Consider the following 20644-nt stretch of genomic DNA (forward strand, 5'->3'; position numbering starts at 1 on the left):
CAGCAAGGCTTTTCTTATGTTCTTAAGACACAAGAATAGTAAGGGATCATATGATCCTTTATCAAACACTGAATTGTGGCATAAACCTAACTGAGACAGGATATACAATATTCCCATATTACAATTTGAAAAAATCATTCTTGTTTAATATCATAGAGCAGAAAGACAGGTTGCTCAGGCATGGGCGTAACCAGGGGGGGCAGGGAGGGCATGTGCCCTGGGCGCCATTGCAGGGGGGTGAAAAATGCCTTCCATGCCCCTCCCCCCCGCCCCCAACCACCACAATTTAAAAATTTTTTATCCCCCCCCCATTCAATCCCGTGGGCAACCGTGCGTCTGCTGATGCTCACCACTGCCGCTGCCATGGCTGGCCTACCCGCACCCCCCCACAAGCGGGACTTGCTCCAAGTCCGGGTGCCAACGGGCGGGAGGGCGCTCTCCCATTGGCTGCGGTCGGAGTATGTGCGCGGCGCCCTGGCCCAAGCTGCTGGGAGCCGTGCCCCAGCGAGTACTTGCCATTTATTTCAGGCAGCGTCTGCAGCCTGAAAGCATCTATTCCCCTTTAAGAACAGATGCTTTCAGGCAGCAAGCCCTGCCTATAATGACGCCGAAGAGCTTGCTCAGGCTATTCGGAGCTCCAGGCCATGCCCCTTTGCAATAGCCACACACCCTTTTGTGATGTCACAAAAGGGGGCATGGCCTCGAGCTCCGAAGAGCCTGAGCATGCTCTTTTCAGGGAGGGCTTGCTTCCTGAAAGCATCTATTCTTCCTTTCTCTCCCTCTCTGGAGGAGGAGAAAAGGGAATAGACACCTTCAGGCTGCAAACACTGCCTGAAAAAGCACATCATCGGTAACGGCAAGTGCTCACTTGTGGGGGGCTCATAGTAGCCCTGGCATGGGTGGGGTGGGGGGTCATTCAGGCTGGAACTAACAGCAACTGACTGCTGGAAGTTCTTCCAGCCAAGAAGGGGTGGCAGGAAGGTATGCTGCCACCCCATGGCTTTCTTTCACAAAAAACTGAGGTTCCCCAGCATGTCAACTATCAAGTGTTTAAACCAACAAAGAGGAGAGATACCAGTAGGTCTGCTTCAGGATCCACAAGTCAAAAATGACTAGGAAATGTTTCTTCATTTTGCTGGGATTCTTCTCCTTGCTTGCTTGGTTCAGTAAGTGCTTGCAGCAATTAAGCTATTCACTCATTGCTTTTCACATAATGATTTATTTTCTGCAGAGCTTTGAGAAATACCAGGATGCTCAAAAACATTGGGCAAGTGAACATTATTTGCATAACATTAACCCAATTTTTGAATTGGTGGGGAGTATAAAGTTGTTGTTTAATATGTGTGTAGCACACTTCAGTACAGAAAATCTACTACTACTTCTACCACTGATGACAAACTACTAAATCTGTTAAATAGATGTCTTCGTAATCAATAAATTACACAATGTCAATGAAAACAATGAATGTATATTTTCAAATCATGTTTCTAGTTTGGCGCAATTTCAGTGCTTGCCCTAGGCACAATTTTCCCTAGTTACGTCCCTGTGCTCAGGCACCCTATGTGTATGTGTCTACACACATGCACACATGTACACACAAGCATGGCAGGCTGCATTTGCTCCCATCTGCACCACTCACTATATAGAGAAGAAAGGGAACGTCCTGAGGAGTTTGGATTATAAACATTAAGGGGGAAAGGCATTGATGTGTGCAGAGTATGTGAGCAGAATAAGGTAGGCCTTTGTTCAATAGCCCAGAATCATGTCTTTCCCTACCTCTTTCCTGATGAATTTAGAATGTCCCAGTACCAAAACCTTAACATCTTTATTGCTCATGCTTCACTCTAATTGTATGTCAGAGCATAAGGTACTCAGAGGTGATTTAAAGATATGTTTCTAAAAGTTCCCCTACCACTGAAACATAGCTTTACATACCATCCTAAAATCCAGGCCATCTATTCCAGGAGGAGGAAAGGTTGAACTCAGTGCCTCAGCATTCAGTAAGTGTCTGTTGTTTATATCATTTTCATGCTTGTCATTGCTTGGGGAAGCTACTATTCCCAAGTTTCCAAATTCATAGTCGGTGGATGATGAATGAGAGTTCTGTCACAGAAGTAAACATTTTCAGAATCAAATCTGAAAATTGTACTATTCAGTTGAGATACAACAGCAGCAGCTAGATAGTACTAAAATTAAAATAGTTTTTCTACCTTTGCAAGAAACAGCAGCCATAGCAAATGAGTAAAGTTAAAGGGTCCTTGTAGATAAAAGTTCTAGCAAAGATAAAAGAGTGACTCTCTCTAACCTATGCATAACAGGAACTGTCCTGCTTAAGATATATTTTTCAGCAACATATACAGGAGAACCTCGTTAATCGCTGACTCGCCATCCACGTTTTCATGTATCCATGGCCAGGTAACAGACACCCGACCTTGGCATACAAAAGGTTGGGGGGAGACAGACTCACGTATCCATGTTCTGGGCGTTAGCCACTGATATACTGGTAAAGGGGAATCTGGCAAGGATTCCCCTTTAAAGTAAAGGTCTTGGAGGAGGGAGAGCATCAGTTTACAATAAAAAATCATCGCGGATGGTGGCAGGATCGTGGCGAAGACAGCACATTTTACCTTTGAAAATCGCCACAGAGGCGGCAGCAGCAGCAGACATTAGATAGATCCACCGGGTGCATTTTGTCTTGTTAAATCACTGCGGAGGCGGCCAAGCAACAGGGATCCCAGCACAGGCAACAACAGGGTCTCCTTCTTCCTCCAAGAAGAAGGGTGCCAGTCTGGAGCCCATTTCAAGCCTCTCTGAGCACATGCAATTTAACAAGACAAAATGCGCCCAATGGATCTATCCAATCCCCACTGTTGCCGCCACTTCTGTGGCGATTTTCAAAATAACATGCGCTGCCTCCACCACAATCTTGCCGCCATGAGAGGTGCTTTTTAGATTTTTGGCCAATTTCTTTAAAAACAAAAAACTCCCAATTTTTGGCCCAGCCCCCCCCCCCACTAGGAAGCAAACCCCCGCGGTTTCATATCCCCAATGACCTGGTATTCGTGGTTTCGGTATCCGCAACACTAGCCGGGAACGGAAACCCTGCAAATACCAAGGTTTTCCTGTATTGCATTCTTACAGACAAATTAGGTACTGAGCTATAGTTTCTTGGGACTGATAAAGTTAAAGAGAGTTGCAGTTTTACATTTACACAACACTCCAGTGCAGGCTTGGCCAATAATCCCTGGCTATTGGCCATTATGGCTGGGTATGATGGGAGCTGTAGTCCAACAACAGCCATAGAGCCTCAGAGGTTGGTTATCCGTGCTATCATGGATAAGAACATACAATATTAACAGAAGTGAGGCGCTGAAGCATCAATCTTTCTTCCCTATCTCTGGATATCATACTCATGCCTCTCAGGGGAAGTGATAAAAAACAAAATGGGACCCTCCATAAGGGACCTGCATTTCAAATCTCTACTACCTTTAGCCTTAGTCACATGTTCTGTTCAACACATCAGTATACTTCCTATCTATACTGTATATCGAACCTGTACCCAGATACAGTACAGTCTCTTACACAAAAACCATGTGCATATGTACAGACATCTGTACACAGGTAAAACAATGTCTGAATAGGGCTTCTGTGAATCTCACATCTCATGATCAGCATGTTCATACTATGAAATATATACTTAAGCTTAAAGCAATGAAACTACCAATAAATGTATATTATTGATATACCATTTTTCTAGGCTATACATTTAGCCTTTTTCGAAGCTAAAGATATCAGTTAAACCAAATCCATGTAGAGTTAAACAAAGTCAAACACTGATTACCATATCTTTGTTTTTCACATTGTTATGGATTGCGGGTTTGTTGGTCTTCACTTGCTTCAGGCGCAGAAGCAGATTCTCTACCAGGGTCTCCCTGTCCTTCAGCTCAATGAACTGAAAGGCTGTCTTGCTTTTTATGCTAATAATGATGGGGTTGGGAAGAAGGCTAGTATCTTCCATCTTCTCAATAGTAACCACCTGTCAAAGATATACATATTATATTTATTCATAACGTAACAGAAAAATATTCTGGTAATGATACCAGTGTCTCAGCATAAAACAGAAAACATGGCATAATGGGTACATTAGAAGAAGTGAATACACATTTGCGCTCTCAGTTCGTAAATGAGAAAGTATTGAAGGTAGAACCTAAACATTTGTGTGCTTCTTTAGATTAATTATGTAATAGCTTCTAAATAACATCCAAAGTTTCAGTGCAGCAATGCATCACCAATGGGAGCTCCTTCAGTCAACAGAAAGAGAAAGATAATTGAAGTCATGCAAGGGGTCCTTGCATGAGTGGAATCCTCCCTCTCTTCGTGGAAAGAGATCCTGTGGATGAAGCACTGCTTCAGTGTGACATGATGACAAAACGCCTAAATCCAAAGAACTGCTTGGCTAGTTCAATGTGCCAGGCGTGGAGCTAGCTGAACGGCTAGCTGCCCCCCACCCAGCAGGCCCTCTAGCAACATCCTGTGCATGTGATGTCACATGCACGGGGTGTGGCTCAGGCTCTAGAAGAGCCCAAGAGAACACCCCACGCCCGGGGTCTGGAGAGCCCCAAGTGAGCTCTCACATCCTTTACGGGCAGCATTTGCTGCCTGACAGCCTTTTATTTCCCTTTCTCTTCCTCCAGCGAGGGAAAGAGGGAAATAGATGTTGTCAGGTAGCAAGTACTGCCTGAAACGACAGAGGAGAGCTTGCTCGGGCTCTTTGGAGATTGAGGCCACGCCCCCTTTGTATGTCAAAAAAAAAGGTTGTCAGGCAACAAACACTGCCTGTAAAGGATGGGAGTGCTGACTCGGGGCTCTCTGGAACCCGGGCATGGACATAGGGTGTTCTCTCGGGGCTCTTCCGGAGCCTGAGCCACACACCCCTGAGGGCTTCAGTGACCCTGCCACAAAGAAAAAGGTGTTTAAAAAAAAAAAAACCATTGAGCATGCTCAAACCCTTGGGCACATCTAAAGTAGGTCTTTGGACCCTGGCTCACAAACAATATTGCATCCTTATATTCTGTGTAAGAACCATCACCCCTAGTTCCATGATCGTAATCACTTTTTAGAATTCCCACTTCACACATAAGCATTCATTGATAGAGTAGGGAGAGTCTATTAGGAGGATGGAATATTAGCTAAAGGAGTCAAACATCCAGAAAACTTGTCAAGGCATGGTGGGGGTGTGGGATTAATGGCAACCATGTGTTTCTTTGCGAAAAACAGTGTGCTTTATTTGAGAAGTGAGGTTCCCAAATTTATATTATATACTAGTGGACCCGAAAGCAGAGCATCTGCGCCTCTAGTTGGGCCTAGCCATCCCCTCTCCATGCCACCTCTGTCTCACCCCGGGGGGCCAGGGCCAGGCTGTCCTGCCGCCGCCTCCCTCCGCCTCACCATCCTCCTCCTAGGAGTGGCAGGGCTTCGCCTGCCACCCATCCTACCGCCTCCCTCTCACCCTACACCTCAGGGTGGTACCGCCACCCTCTGCCTCGCCGCTCTCCTCCTCAGGGCGGCGGGGCTTCGCCCACCACCCATCCTCCTCCCACCACCCACCCCCCGCCCACCCTCCTCCCGCCTCCCAGCCTCTCACCCGCTGCCCCAACCGGCCCCTGGCACGCGCTGCCCCAACCGGCCCCTGGTAAGCACTCCTCCCTCCCGCCCTTGCACATGTCACCCCTTCTGGGCCTGCCATTGGTCACAGCTGCAGTGGGAGTGGAGATTGCCACATCCCCACGCATCCCCTCTACAGGAATTAATTATTAAAGATAGGATGGCCACCATGTTGGAAAATGGCTGCCATTTTTCAGAAATCATTATGGAGATCATTTGGGGAGGGAAACAAGTGGCAACTAGGTGCTCTTTAGTGAAAAACATACAGAGAGTTTGAAAATTGAGGTCACCAAGTTGTATACAGGTGAACCTCAATATTCGCGGGGGTTCCATTCCCAGCTGCAGCCGCAGATATGGAAACTGCAAATATTTCGGCATTGGGGCTATGGGATTGCGAGGGTTAGGTTTCCAGCTGGCCAAAAATTGGCCAATTTTCAGGGGGGAATGCAGGGGGAGGGAGCCCCTTAACCTGCTTCCCCCATCATGTGTCCCAAAATGCCCCCAAATCAGCCAAAAATCAGCCCAGTATTGCTGGTTTTTCTTTTTTTACTTAGATGGAGCCATTTTGTGGCTCTGACTGACAAAATGGTTGCCAGATATGACCTCCGAGTTCATTTCCAGCCACCCCGACCCGCAGATATCTGAGGTAAACATTTTTTCTCTCTCTCCTCCCCCGCCCCCCACTTATGCAGCAGTCAGGTGTCTTTTACCAGACCGCAGATACGCTAATCTGTGGATAATATACATAATAGTGTGGCTGCCATTTTTTAAAATGGCCTCTGTTGTCCAGAAAATGTTATTGCATAAAGCAGCCCTTCACACATTTTATTTGGATTTAGGAGTCAACTCCAAAATTTAGGAATCAGACAATGGGCATCTGACAAAATTGCTAGACTTAGTGAGGGACACTGCAGAGCGGGAGGGTAAATGTGCTGCTTTTCATCCCCTTTACAAGTCGCATACTTAGAAAAGAAACAGAGCTGGCTGAGACAAATAAAGATTTAATTACATAATCCTACCTCTGAAAATCTTAATCTAGGCACCACAGTTAAATTTCTATGCATCATGGCTCTTGGTGCCTAGGTTAGGGTTAGGATTATTACTTATCCTTTATAAATAATTGAACAGGAAGTCAACTTTAATTGAGAAGCAAGGGTTTGATATTTGTTACTTACTAAACATAGGCTAAGAAAACAATAAACAGGCTAACAGTCTCTTATGCAGATAGAGAGGAGAACCTCTTAGTCAGCAAGTGAGGACACACACAGTGACTCCACCCCCAAGTCAGTACACAGACACATTCAAATGTGTACAGCCATGTCATAGATCAAGAACAGAGACAATGTCTATAGAAAATCTCAAGAGAAAATGGCCCCCACTCTTCAGAAACTATTATGGAAGAAGGAAATGGTGGGAATCTAGCACACTTTTTCATTAAGTTCATTTTCTTGGATGCCACTAATTCCCCCAAAAGGCCCTTTTTCTTCCACATTTTCCAGAATATGGCTGGTCTATAACTAGTGTGCACTATGAGTTTCTACGGCACCTTTACATTAATTTTTGTGGTTAAATTTATAGCTAGCATTTTGTGGAACTACACATTCACAATTATTATTGCTCAGTGGAGAGAAGCCAATTACTTTTTAATGTACAAACCCTGATAGTGAGGTACCACATAAGAACCAACCATTACCTAAAGCATAATGTTTGGAATGAGTTGTGAAACAGTTTAGAATGATGATAAAAAAAACCCACTTCTCTTTTAATTAGAGTTTCCCACATTTTAATCAGCAGTGATTTGAATTACAGATTTTAAAACAAACAGAAAGGAGTTAGGAACAAAAAAGACTAACCTCTACAAGTGGAATAAGAACATTACAACAACCATCTTCTTTGCTAGCAAAACAGATATAGCTGTCTGACGCATACATCCTCCCAACTGTGTGACAGCGGCTAAAGGGAGTCCACAGTGAACAGTCCATTACTTCATGCAGCTTTTCCTTCTTTGGCAGCCTGAAGAAAGCTCTGAAGTATTCATTCTGTGCTCTGGATTCAAGATCCCTTTTCAAAGGAATAGAACAACATTTAATTCAAGCCTGACACACCAATTTGTGTTGCTTCCTTGTACAACATTTAAAAATAAAATCACAATACAGAGAGTCCCCAGTAAAAGCAAGAATTACCTCCCCCCCGAAAAAGAGCCCTTGCTATCTAATCTTTAACTCTGTTTTGAATTGACAAGGTAACAACTTTTACTTACAAAAGAGCATATTAGGCAGTTTTACTCACTGTATACATTTCATAATATTGAATGGGTGGCATCCAGACTTTCAGCACAGTGGTGCACTGTCGACAGGAGCTTCTTCTGTGAATGAAAACTCTTGCAGAGGTGGAATTTTCATTCATGTAAACAATTTTTTCCTGATGGCGTGCCACTACACTGAAGCTCCAGATGCTGCCCAATTAATTTATAGTTTTAATTGTCTGTTATCTGCAATGTGGCTGCCCCAGGGCTTTGAAATGTGCTCCCTGTCAGTATAAAAGTTTCTCCATCTCTGGCTACCTTTAAAAACATCACTTAAGACACACCTGTTTTCTCAGCTCTTATGCTAAAGCTATTTTAAAATGTTCATTAAAACTATTTAAAAAATCTTACGCTTCTAAAATGATGTTCATTGTTTTATTAAGTTTTATTTATTGTTTTAAGTTTATTTATTGTTTTAAGCCTTGAGATCTAGGTGTTAGGCAGTTTATAAATTTATTTATTTTATTTATATACCACCCTTCCAAAAATGGCTCAGGGAGGTTTACATGTAATTATTAAATGTATTAAATAAATTAATAAATGTCAGGATTCATCCTGAAAGATGGGATACAAATATTAATTCAACAAATATTACCACTTTTGATACAATGGCTAAGTTTTTGGCATTTAAAAATGTGGCTTTTATGTATTAACAGTTGTATATTGATCCCTTATGCTGAAAGGCTTCTATGATGAAAATATACTTCTGTAAAGATATTAAGGGGAAACTCTGAAAGCTGGACATTTTTTTACATGAAACTAAGTCGTTTTTCAACCAAACATTTGAATACAAGGGAGATTTTTCCTTTATGAAAGAACGTCAAGTAGACATTTTGCTGATATAATCTATCGTTAAACAGGTAACACTAAAGTTTAATGCAAAAGTCAACTATTTAACTACAGACTATACCAGCACATTGTCTACTTTATGCTTTTTCATAAAAGAACAAGGGAAAATAATGCTCAGTAGAAAAATGGCTATACAAATTTTTATTTGTTTGTTTGATTGATTGATTGATTGATTGGATTGATTGGATTGATTGATATACCGCCCTTCCGAAATGGCTCAGGGCCATTTATTTCATTTAGCATATCTTCAGCAGATTCTAGCTGCTGTGGTTACTGTTGTCAGTCCAAATGATCACCACAATCTTCTTTCATCCATAAAAGGCGAACATTTTGTTTTAACCCCGCACCCCACATACACACTCATACATACAGCAGCATCACTAGCATGAATCTTATGGGCACTTTTGTCAGTTAAATTTTACTCTTCTCTTCACAGCACATTTTCCCCTTCCAAAACATCAATCACCTTATGGAAGCAATACTTTCCTTCTCTTTAACTGAAATAATGCAAAGTGTGGGTAAAGAAAAACAGGTTGCTTACCTGTAACGTATGATCTGGATGTGATCCGTTGCAGCCATAAGGAATGGGTTCTGCGCCTGCGCAGGGACCTCACGGGCTGATTGTCTAGCTCCTCTTGACGCCCCTCCTCCGCCTGCACGTGCTGTGCTGAGACCGTTAAGAGTGGCAGTTGGGGCGTCTCCTCCTCAGTTTCTCGCAGACCGCCTCCAGGGGCAATCTGCAAGTTGAATAGTCCCTTCTCCCCCAACTGGTACTGCAGCGGGCGTGGTCAGGGAGGGTACTTATGGCTACAACGGATCACATCCAGATCATAAGTTACAGGTAAGCAACCTGTTTATCTGGACTGTGATCCGTTGTATCCATAAGGAATGGGTGATTAGCAAGCTTCCCCACTCTGGTGGGTGCAGTCAACCCAAAGCCTACGCTAACACCCTTTTCAGTACAATCCTTCCGAAATTTGCTTCACGTGCCATTCTCAAATCAATAACGTAATGTTTGATAAATGGCTACTGAGATGACCATGTGGCAGCCATGCAGATATCTGACATCTTGATGCCTGACAGGTGGGCTGCTGATGCTACATAAGCCCTAGTGGAATGTGCCCGCACTGTTCTTGGCGGTGCAACCCCCTGGCATTTATATGCCTGAAAGATTAGTTCCACTATCCAGTGCGCAAGACGTTGGCGCAAAACCGGACAACCCTTACATCTCCCCTTGTATGAGATAAAGAGTTTCCTACTCCTTCGGAAGGCATGAGTCCGCTCCAAATAATACAGAAGGGCCCTTCGCACATCCAATGAGTGGAGTGCTCTTTCCAAATCAGTCTCAGGGTCCTGAAAAAAGGTAGGCAGAATTATCTCCTGATTTATGTGAAAGTCAGTAACTACTTTAGTGCGAAAGTGCGGATCCAGCCTCAAAACTACCTTGTGAGGATAGAATTGAGTATACGGTTTATCCACACGAAGCGCCGTCAACTCGCTCACTCGCTACCAGAAAGGCAGCCTTCAAGGATAGCAGTCTAATAGGTATCGTAGCCAGCAGTTCAAAGGGATGTTCCATAAGTGCCGACAATACTAAGGGCAAGCTCCACTGTTCCAATGGCTGACGCACAGGTGGATACATATTGTTAAGGCCCTTTAGGAAACGTTTACTTTCGGGATGGGAAAATACAACTGAGCCATCCCAACACTTATGTCTGGATGAAATGGCAGCCAAATGCAGCTTGATAGAAACGTTGGCTATCCCCATCAATTTCAGTGATGTCAAGTAAACCAAAACCTCACGTGGTGTGGCATGTAAGGGCTTGATCCCCTTTCCTTTCATATAAGTTCTATACCTCTTCCACTTGCAAGCATAATTACGCCTAGTGGACTCACGCCTGCTATTCAGAAAGATATCTTTCATAACCTGATTCTCCAGGCTGTCATTTTCAAGCCCTGAACTTTGGGATGCAACACCCTTCCCTGTTCCCTTTGTAACAGGTCCTGTCTTTTTGGGAACCTGTGGAAGGTGCCTTGCAATAACTGCAGAAGCGGAGCAAACTACGGTTGGCATGGCCACCAAGGGGTCAGTAGAATGCAGTCTACTCTGTCCCAAATAATTCGTGCTACCACTCGACCCAGAAGAGGCAGCGGTGGAAACAGATATAGGAGACCCACACCCCAGGTGTGTTGAAATGCATCCCCCAGGGACCCCCGACCTATGCCCGCACGTGAGCAATAGTCGGCACACTTTCTGTTGGCACGCTTCGCAAACAAGTCTATTGAGGGGACCCCCCATCTGTTGAATACTTCCTGGAGATACATGTCCTTTATCTCCCAATCGTGCCTCTGTTCATAGTTGGTGACTCTGCTCAGGCTGTCGGCCAGGCAATTGTCCACCCCCCCACCCCCGTATGTGGAGTGCTATTGGATAAACAGCATGCTGCACACACCAGTCCCACATCTTCTGGGCGAGCAGAGACAGTGTTTGAGAGACTGTCCCCCCCGGTGATTGATATAGGCAATTGCCATCGTGTTGTCTAATTGCAGCTGCACAGTCTCTCCTCTGAGAAGCGGCTCGAACGCCTTCAGGGCCAGAAACACTGCCATGAGCTCTAAGTAATTGATATGTTGCTGAGTTTCAGGTTGTGTCCAGGAGCCCTGGATGCAGTGGTCCATGCAATGCGCCCCCCATCCTGTTAAGGATGCATCCGTTGTCACCCAACGGGTTGGGGTTAATGCTTCGAACAACACCCCCTGTGTTAGATGCTGCACCTCCATCCACCAGTGTAAACTGCTCAAGACTGTGTGTGGCATGGTTAGGCGCATGTTCTGACTCTCCACATTGGGGTGGAAGTTGCGGAGGTACCATTGCTGTAACGTGCGCATGTGCAGATGCGTGTACTCTACCGTGGTAGTGCAGGAGGCCATCAGACCCAGCAGCTTCTGAATCCGCACCGCAGGTTGACACAGGGTGCCCATAAATTGCTGGATGAGTGAGTGTATCTGGCGAATGAGCTCCTGTGGCAAAAACGCCCTCTTTCTTTCCAAATCCAGCACCGCACCAATGAAGTCTACCCACCTCATTGGGGAGAGCTTCGACTTTTTCCAATTGATGTTGACCCCAAGGTCTTCCAACAGGCAGACCACCTGCTTTATATGTTGGACCAAGATCTCCCAGAAGCCAGGAGCCAATCGTCTAAATACGGGTAGACCATCACCCCCTGCGTCCTCAGGTAGGCAACCACCACTGCCATAACTTTGGTAAAAACACTTGTTGCTGTTGATAGACCAAACGGGAGAAGCATGTACTGGTATATCTGATTCCCCACCGTGAACCGGAGATATTTGCGGTGGTTCTCTTGGATGCCTACATGAAAGTAGGCATCCTTCAGGTCCAATGTCACTGCCCATACTCCATGGACCAATAAGGGCAGGATAGCCTGCAGAGTGATCATTCTGAATTTCCTGCTCTCTATGTAATAATTGAGACCCCTCAAGTCCATTATAGCCCGGATCCCGCCATCTCTTTTCGGGATCTGGAAATAACGGGAGTAATAACCCGATAGTCTGTTCGCCCACTGCACTGGAGCAATTGCCTGCTTCTCTAGCAGAACCTTGACCTCCTCCTGTAGTTCTTCCGTGGCTGGTGTGTATATCAGCCCCGAAAAAGGAGACTTTCCCACAAATTCCAATGCATACCCCGTCTGTACTATCCTTAGAACCTACCGGTCTGATGTTATGTTGTGCCATGCTTGAGCATGGCTTGCCAGTTTGATGGTATTTCTGACAACCACAGGACTGATGGTGGGGGTCCTGGTTAGACTGGCCGGCTGTGTTGGAATCAGGCCAATGTTCGGAACGTGCTGTGGACGAATCGTCCCATCAAAAGCTCTGCTTTGCAGCCTCCTTGTTTTGCCGTGTTGCATTCCCTTTTGTTTTCTGGTTATACCCCCTAGGGCGTTGATAGGGTCGGTATTGTCTCCTATAGTCCTTTCTATCCTGGAATCTGTTGGACCTCTGACGTGAATAAGAGCGGCCCTTTGATGTAGTCCTTGATGCACCAGACGATGCCATAAATGTACGAGCCGTATACTTCGATTTTTTAAACGACTCCATGGACGTGTCCGTCTCTTCATGGAACAGCCCTTTTCCATAAAATGCCAGAGATTCCACCCTGTCCTTCATATCTGGCTGAAGGGTGGTGGAGCGAAGCCAGGCATACCTATGCATGGTCACAGCAGTAACCATCGTACGTGATTCTGTCTCTGCCAAGTGCTTAAAGGCACTCAACTGCTGCCTTGTCACTGCCGTGGTTCTTTCATAGGTTTCATTAAACTTCCACTGGAAGTCCTCCGGTGACATGGAAGTTGAATCCTGCAGCAGTACATCCCACAACAAATGATTATATCGGGCCATACAGGCTGCATAATTGGCAACCCGAATCGCCAGACTCGCCGTGCTATAAATCTTCCTACCCATGACGTCTATCTTTCTCCCTTCTTTATCCGCAGGTGTAGTATGACGGCGACCACCCTTTGATGTTGAGGCACAGTCAACATCCAAAGAATTGGGAACTGGGTGACGCAGCAGGTAAGTATTGTCTTCCTCAGTAACTCTGTACAAATTTTCCAAACGCTTAGAAGTCGGAGATGTAACATGCATCTGCTCCCACGTCGTCTTTGCTGCCTTACTAATCGCCGGAATCATAGTAAGGGCAACCGGGTGTGAGGTCTTTGATTTCTCCATCATGTTATACACTGGATCCACATCATCTGTATCTGGAGACTTCAGGTTCATCCCCAGAGCTTCCGCTATATCCCTTATTAGCGTATGATACGCCTTCAACTCCTCCGTTGGTGAGGTAGAGAGACGAGGTGGGACATCAGAGGGAGGGTCTGATCTTCTACTGATGTCATCAGAGTGGGAGCTTGCCGCAGAATCATCATCCTGGCTGTCCCGTACCCCCCCCCCCGCCCCAGGGAGGAAGGTGGCTCTGAGGGCGGGGAAGAAGATTTCAGCTTCCTTTTGCCACCAGGCTTTTCAAGGGGTTGTACAGCTGGCGGCAGATGTTGCAGGGCTTGAGGCTGACATGGCTCTGCTGGTGGCTGAAGCAGCGCAGCTGGTGCCTGAAGTGGCACAGATTACAGTTGGTGTTGCACAACTGGCGGCTGAAGCTGCACAGCTGGCGGCTGAAGCTGCACAACTGGTGGCTGAAGCTGCATGACTGGTGGCTGAAGCTGCATGACTGGTGGCTGAAGCTGCATGACTGGCAGGGGTTGAGGTGGTACTACCGCCTGCCCTTGAATAGCAGGAACCTGTGGCTGCTCTACAGGGCGGGCACAGGGTAGTTGCATTGCCTTCCAGCGCAAGTAATCTGCATAGTCACCAGGTAACGTATGCCGGAATCCACAACTGTGGGTTGGAGGTCCAGAAGGTAGTCCCATAGTGGGCTCAACTGCAGATGGCAGATGAACTTCTTTCGACTGAACACGTGCAGGTGAGTAGGAAGGTGTCCCGGGCTGCCGAACCGGATCTCCCTCATCACACTCATCATCGAGGTCAGTGCTCAAAAAGCCTTGGAAAGTTGATCCAGACGGAGTACTGGAAGCTGAGTCCATTAGGTCAAGCAGTTCTGTCCCCTGCCCTCCTTACTGCACGCCGTAACCCGGTGTTCTAGGAGTAGAAGGAGACTGAAAGGGGGTCTTTGCCGGAGAGAGCAGATGAGGAGCTCTTCCTAAAGCTGCGGCAGTAGTTGAGGCTGATGTCGATGTCGAGGTTGTGCCATAAATCATGCCCTGGTCTGGCAAGGTTCTCGACGTCGATGTCGATGTCGACGTCGAAAACAGCAACGGTGCTGTCAATGTCAACCATGGAGGTTGAGCTGTCGATGTCGATGCCAATATTGAAAGAAGTGGCTAAGCCATCGATGTCGATGCAGACGTTGAATGCGGCGTCGCCATGGCCAATGCCTAAGCGGTCGACGCCGAGATAGACTCCTCTGAATCACCTTCAAAAACTTGTGCCGTTACCGGGGAAGGGGTACGGTGCGCCCTTGCTCTTTGCGCCTCCAACCCCTTTGCACGCTCCCAATGTTTGTGCTTCCCCTTTTTAGAAACATCCTTGGGCTTTTTGAAAACAGCTTCCGAAGATTTCACAGCACTCGCCCCCGCGGTTTTAGACTGCTGCTCTGCAGTTCCGCGGTCATTCGACTCTGGAGAGCCTGATGTGCCCGAGGTCGATCGGATCCCTGACATTGAAGGGGAGCCTGATGAGGTGCCTGGCCATGGTGTCGGCGGGCGGAGTGCCTCGTCATATAACGCTGCCCTAAGGCGCAGCACCCTATTCTGCCTCGTCTGTTTTGAAAAAGAGCAACATACCCTACACACAGTGGTATTATGTTCCTCTCCTAGGCACATTAAACACACGTCATGGTGATCTGTCAATGGCAGCTTGGCCCGACACTTCTCACATCTTTTAAAAGTTTTCTTCCCCTCCATAGCCAGATCGTTGGTAATGGAGGTAAAGCAGTGTCACCAAATCCAATAATCCGTCACACAAACGCAATCCGATATCCGTTCCAAGGTCAAGTTGTAAAGGCAAACAATCTTTCAACAAATCTGTCCAGCAAGAGTAAATCGTAATCCAGTCCAAATCCAAGTTCAAATCAAGAGTCCAAATACTTTCTAAAATTTCTCTCGAGGAGCAACAGCTACGAGGTTTGATCGCAAAGGCAGTCAAAGAGAAACTGAGGAGGAGACGCCCCAACCGCCACTCTTAACGGTCTCAGCACAGCACGTGCAGGCAGAGGAGGGGCGTCAAGAGGAGCTAGACAATCAGCCCGCGAGGTCCCTGTGCAGGCGCAGAACCCATTCCTTATGGCTACAACGGATCACAATCCAGATCATAAAGAATGCCTTCTGACTTTTGTGCTGTCTTTGATAAAAGAAAATGAATGAACTTGCCCTAATCAAGTTGTTTAAGAATTTAGGAGGCACTTTTTTGGTCTCTAATAAACAGCCTACCAAAATAGTATTTTGGTGCATCATACTGCTTAGCAGAAAGCAAAAGTTTTACAACTACTGAAAAATACAAAATGGACTGGATGGTTTTCTTCAGAAAGATTTTCCAAGGCAGAAATTCTCTATTTTGTTAAAGACAAACAATGGAAAACTGCATACAAAAGATGACAAGGTTTTGTTATTAACCCAAGTTTCCTAACACAATAAACTCTGATGAGATATGAAATGATTTGCTATTATGACTAAGCTTTCAATTGATGTAGCAGAAAAATGTTTTTCCACTTTGACAACACAGAGATGAGCTAGTGATAACATTCACTTCATTTGGAAAGGCAATAGACTGGATCCTGAATGCTATGCCTTGTCTCCTTGTATTAAATTGTATTGCTGCATGTTGAATGGATCCATATAGTACACATTTAAAATAAGGGTAGCAAAAAATTGCCCTCCTTTAGGCTGATTACCAGGGGTGGGGGGGATTATAACACTTCTCCCAATTATATGGACATGTTTGCTAAAATCTAAAATGCTTTTTAATTTTGAAATTAAGAACAAACCCATACAGTACTGTACATTACTTAACAAGTGATGGACCTTCAAAATACAACAATACTAGGCACAGGCATGTTAAGAAAAATATTGGTGTGAAAATATTTGAGAGATCCTAACGATGGACAAGACATCAATCCAAATAAATGATGGCTAGTACCAGATAACTGATTTAAAAACCAAACAAAAAACTTCCATTGTTAACACTCATGTGGTAACTAACCGTCTGAGTCGCACTCACACAACAGTATAAACGCAGCTATTTCCCCTGTCCCCTCCCTTCTGGTAGACCCTTGAAAAGCTGTGTTTTTGGGTCAAAAAATTCTTGACCTTAGTGTTTGATGCTGTGCAGCTGGCAGCAGGGGGAGCAGAAATTTCTTGGAAAGCTGGCAGGGGCACCTTTCCCAAACAGTTTCCACCATAGATGGTGCCTCTGTGCAGTTGTCAGTGATTCCCTAGTTCCCTGCAGCCACTCACACCATATCTGCATCACCACTGCCAGGGGTCTCTCAACCCTCACAAATGGCTTTTCAGGGGGTTTGGGGATCTGGAGGGTGGCAGAGGGGGCATAGGAAATGGATTTTGCTTGTGCAGAACTTAAGATATTACCCACAGACTCAGAGAAACAGTTCTGCAAAAGATCACCAAAACTGTTCTCTGAACTAATTTATTAAGGTTTTGTAGATCTTACTGATTATCTGAGGCCTTGATGTTGTGTTTTCAAAGCTGAGATTTAATTTGAGCACATTAAGCACTTTCTGCAAAGACTTGGATATATGTGCAGTGAATTTCAGAGCAAAGGAAGGCTTTGGAAAAAGATATGCCCATCTCCATTCCCAAACCATAATCTTCTATATAATACAGGGGTTGGACTCACTGGAATGTCCTTGCCCATTGCACAATCTACAATATATGAAATTCAAAAAGTTACAGACAACCAGAAAATCGAGACAAATCTATGACTCAAAAAAACAACTACTCAATGATACAACTCAAACCAGAAAGCCTGTAACTACTTACAATATCACATATGTAGCAAACAAGTCACTACTACCTGCAAAATACAAACACGCCATGCTTTACACATCCTGAGCAAAACAGCCATTCAAAGTCCATTTAACAGCAGGATACCTTTTAAAAACTCATATCTGGAAAATGGCTGCCATTCTATATAGATCCCTCTCAAAAACTCATATTAAGTAGGTCTTGCATCCAAGTACAAAGGATAAAACCACAAATAGCTTTTGCATATAATAAACTTGAATAAAAAAGAATATAATGCTTCAATATTTATTTTAGGGGTGTGCACGAACCTGTTAGGAGGCCCTTCTACGAGCCTCCAAACAGGTTCGAACATGAGGCAGTTCGAAAGGTTCAAAGTCGGGGGTGGATAACTTTAAGGTTGGGGGAGGGTGCACTTAACCATCCCCCCCCCGCCACATTCCACCCGCTGGCACTCGCTTTAAAACTGGTCTGGTGAGGTGGCAGCATACCTCTCTGCCACCCTGTCCTCTCCTTGGACAGGAAGTGACCGAAAGCAGCCCGTGTGCTACTTCTAATCACTTCCAGTCTGAGGAGAGGATGGGGCAGCAGGGAAGTACACTGCTGCCCTGCCGGACTGGTTTTTAACCCAGCCCAGGGGGCAGGGGGAGGCGTACCCACTGGAAGGAGCAGAGCAAAAACAAGATGCACACACACTCAATGTCTTGAAGGTATGGAATTCTTACACAACAGTAAAATTTCCTCTCATAAATAAAGATCTTTTTTTTTTTTTTTTTTAAGTATAGTAGTGGTACACCCAGTGCCGGGCTCTGAAGGATCCCAGGCCCAGAACAAGAGCACTTCCATCCTGTTCCTCTGCAGTAATCCTGTGACCCCAAACTCTTGATGCTGTTGTGCCAGCATTGTTCTTTCCTCACAGTAGCACAGCTGAGCCACACAAAGATACTGACCGGGACAAAACTACTGGTGGCTTCTTGCGTGGCTCTAGGGGGCATAAAGGCAGCCTAGAGTCTCAGGACCAGGAGTTTTCAACAGTAATTACCTTACATGTGCCTATGGGAAGATGGCTCAGTTCCTCTTGCCAAATGTAGGCAGCCATTTCAGCTGGAGTGAACAGATTTGAATTGCTAAGCAAAAGCAGCACCTTGGACACATTCAGTGAATACAAAGAATACTTTAAATCAAGAATTTGAAGTACAAAGTACCTAAGCCAAAAGTCAACTGGATAAAGCTCATCCAAGCATGTTCCTCTTTCAAGACATACACACACAGGCAGTACTGAAAGTGTGGAGCATTATTACCACCCTCAGTGATCTAACTGGGCAGACTGTTCAAATTCTTCTTGAGTAACAAATATTCAAAACAACTAAAACTCAGAGAAAATGCAATGGCCTTGGATGTGGAAGGCCTGCATTCAAATGCCACACAGCAATTTATTCACTCAGTAGGCATGAACAAGCACTCTTGCTTGCTCTACCCAGCCTCAGTTGCTCCATTAAACAAATATGGCAGCCAACTACTTTGACTACTTAACTCACATATTTTTGTGGCCTGAAAATTATTAATGATGAAATGAAGGACAAAAACAATGACATAATGGCTCAGTTCAACAAATCACAAGCAGCAAGCCTTGGGCTCATATGCTCCCTCCTCCCTTTGCTCAAGGAGAGGAGATAGAATCTTCCCTTTGGTTGCCACAAAGCAGAAGCAAAAGTTTCTAATTTGCTCCTCTTGTGCATGAAAGAAGAGAGAGGGGGGAGCTCGAGGCCACAAACTAGAAGCAGAAGTTTCTAATTTCAAGTTCCTTGCATGCAAAGGAAGTGAAAGGGAGAGGAAGGCGCATATGAGCTCAAGGCTTGCCACTGTTCCACAGTACATCATAAATTGGTCCAGCATGCTTGTTCAAAATTAGGAAGCTGCCAGTGTGCTTGTTCAAAGTCAGGAAACCCACCATCACTTTCCTTTCAGCAAGGCAAGACATTAAATAACTACAAAAAGACAAAATTGTTTTCTTTCAGGAAATAAAGTGTAAGTTGTACAACAGGCTTTACTTAGTATAGATCTTGTGTAAATTAAGAGCCCTTTATTTTACCCATTAAAGAAAAACCCAATTATTTTGAATAATTTGTTAGAACAAAGGTCACAGAACTTATTCTGTAATGACAGCCAGCGTGGTGTAGTGGTTAGAGTGCTGGACTAGGACCGGGGAGACCCGAGTTCAAATCCCCATTCAGCCATGAAACTAGCTGGGTGACTCTGGGCCAGTCACTTCTCTCTCAAACTAACCTACTTCACAGGGTTGTTGTGAAAGAGAAGCTCAAGTATGTAGTACACTGCTCTGGGCTCCTTGGAGGAAGAGTGGGATATAAATGTAATAATAATAATTCAAAAACTATTTTTGTCTTTGGTTCCCTATCCTTTTCCAGATATTTGTTCTTTATTTAGTCTTCATCAAACTGGTGAAAGACAGCACTGGGGGGAAAAAGTGGGTGCTACTTAATGTTAGTTCCTCTTCAATAAACGAATGCATTTTTACTATTTACCTCTTGGTGATCTGAGTAGGATTTTGCAGACCTGGATCCAGTTCAAAGGTCTCATTATCCAATAGCCTTCGGAGAGTTACATCTGCCAACTGTTCCATTATCTTGAATGCCTCATCAATATTAAGGAACATGGAAAAATCACGTTCTTTACTTTGAGTCGTGATGCGAATAATGTCAGTCACAAAGATATTGGGGGCTCTTTCTAGCTTCTGGACATCAACCCAGGGAATGATAAGTTTTACTGTCATTTCAGAAAGACAAAAAGGTTTATTCCAGTACACAAACAACAAAAGCCATACTTTCTCACATACACATAGCTGGATCCTCTGCCTGTTTACTTGGAAGTAAGCCATAGTTCAATTATGTATAAGACTGCAACCACAGTGATATAAACAAAGCAAAAATGTGTACAGTGGTCCCTCGACTTACGAAGATAATCCGATCCGAACGCACGTTCGTAGGTCGGAATTTTCGTAAGTCGAAAAGCGCATCCACGGAGGTTCGGAACACTCGTAAGTCGAGGAAACCGCATCTAAAAATTCGTAGGTCGAGGAAGCCGCATCTAAACCGGCAACGACTTCCGGTATTTTTTGTCGTTCGTATGTCGAAATCTTCGGATGTCGAGTGCTTCGTAAGTCGAGGGACCACTGTATAGTTCTTTTTTGTGATTGGTGTGATTCTAAGGGTTAGTAAAAACAATACGACTTCAG

The 20644-nt window shown here is 45.0% G+C and overlaps 1 protein-coding gene across 4 annotated transcripts in view; it reads right to left on the bottom strand.

Moving 5' to 3' along the window:
- The window catches only part of TBC1D8 (TBC1 domain family member 8), a 104760-nt gene that overhangs the window by 23195 nt on the left and 60921 nt on the right, over positions 1-20644 (bottom strand). For all 4 annotated transcript variants that reach the window (XM_053309769.1, XM_053309765.1, XM_053309768.1 and 1 more), the window contains 4 exons: positions 19935-20175; positions 7518-7725; positions 3842-4036; positions 1936-2103 (listed from right to left, as the gene is read on the bottom strand). In XM_053309769.1, the coding sequence (XP_053165744.1) occupies positions 1936-2103; positions 3842-4036; positions 7518-7725; positions 19935-20065 (702 nt within the window). In that variant the 5' untranslated portion in view covers positions 20066-20175. The remainder of the gene's footprint in view (positions 1-1935; positions 2104-3841; positions 4037-7517; positions 7726-19934; positions 20176-20644) is intronic.

This window comes from Hemicordylus capensis, chromosome 3, assembly GCF_027244095.1.
Source record: "Hemicordylus capensis ecotype Gifberg chromosome 3, rHemCap1.1.pri, whole genome shotgun sequence".
Lineage (NCBI taxonomy): Eukaryota > Metazoa > Chordata > Lepidosauria > Squamata > Cordylidae > Hemicordylus > Hemicordylus capensis.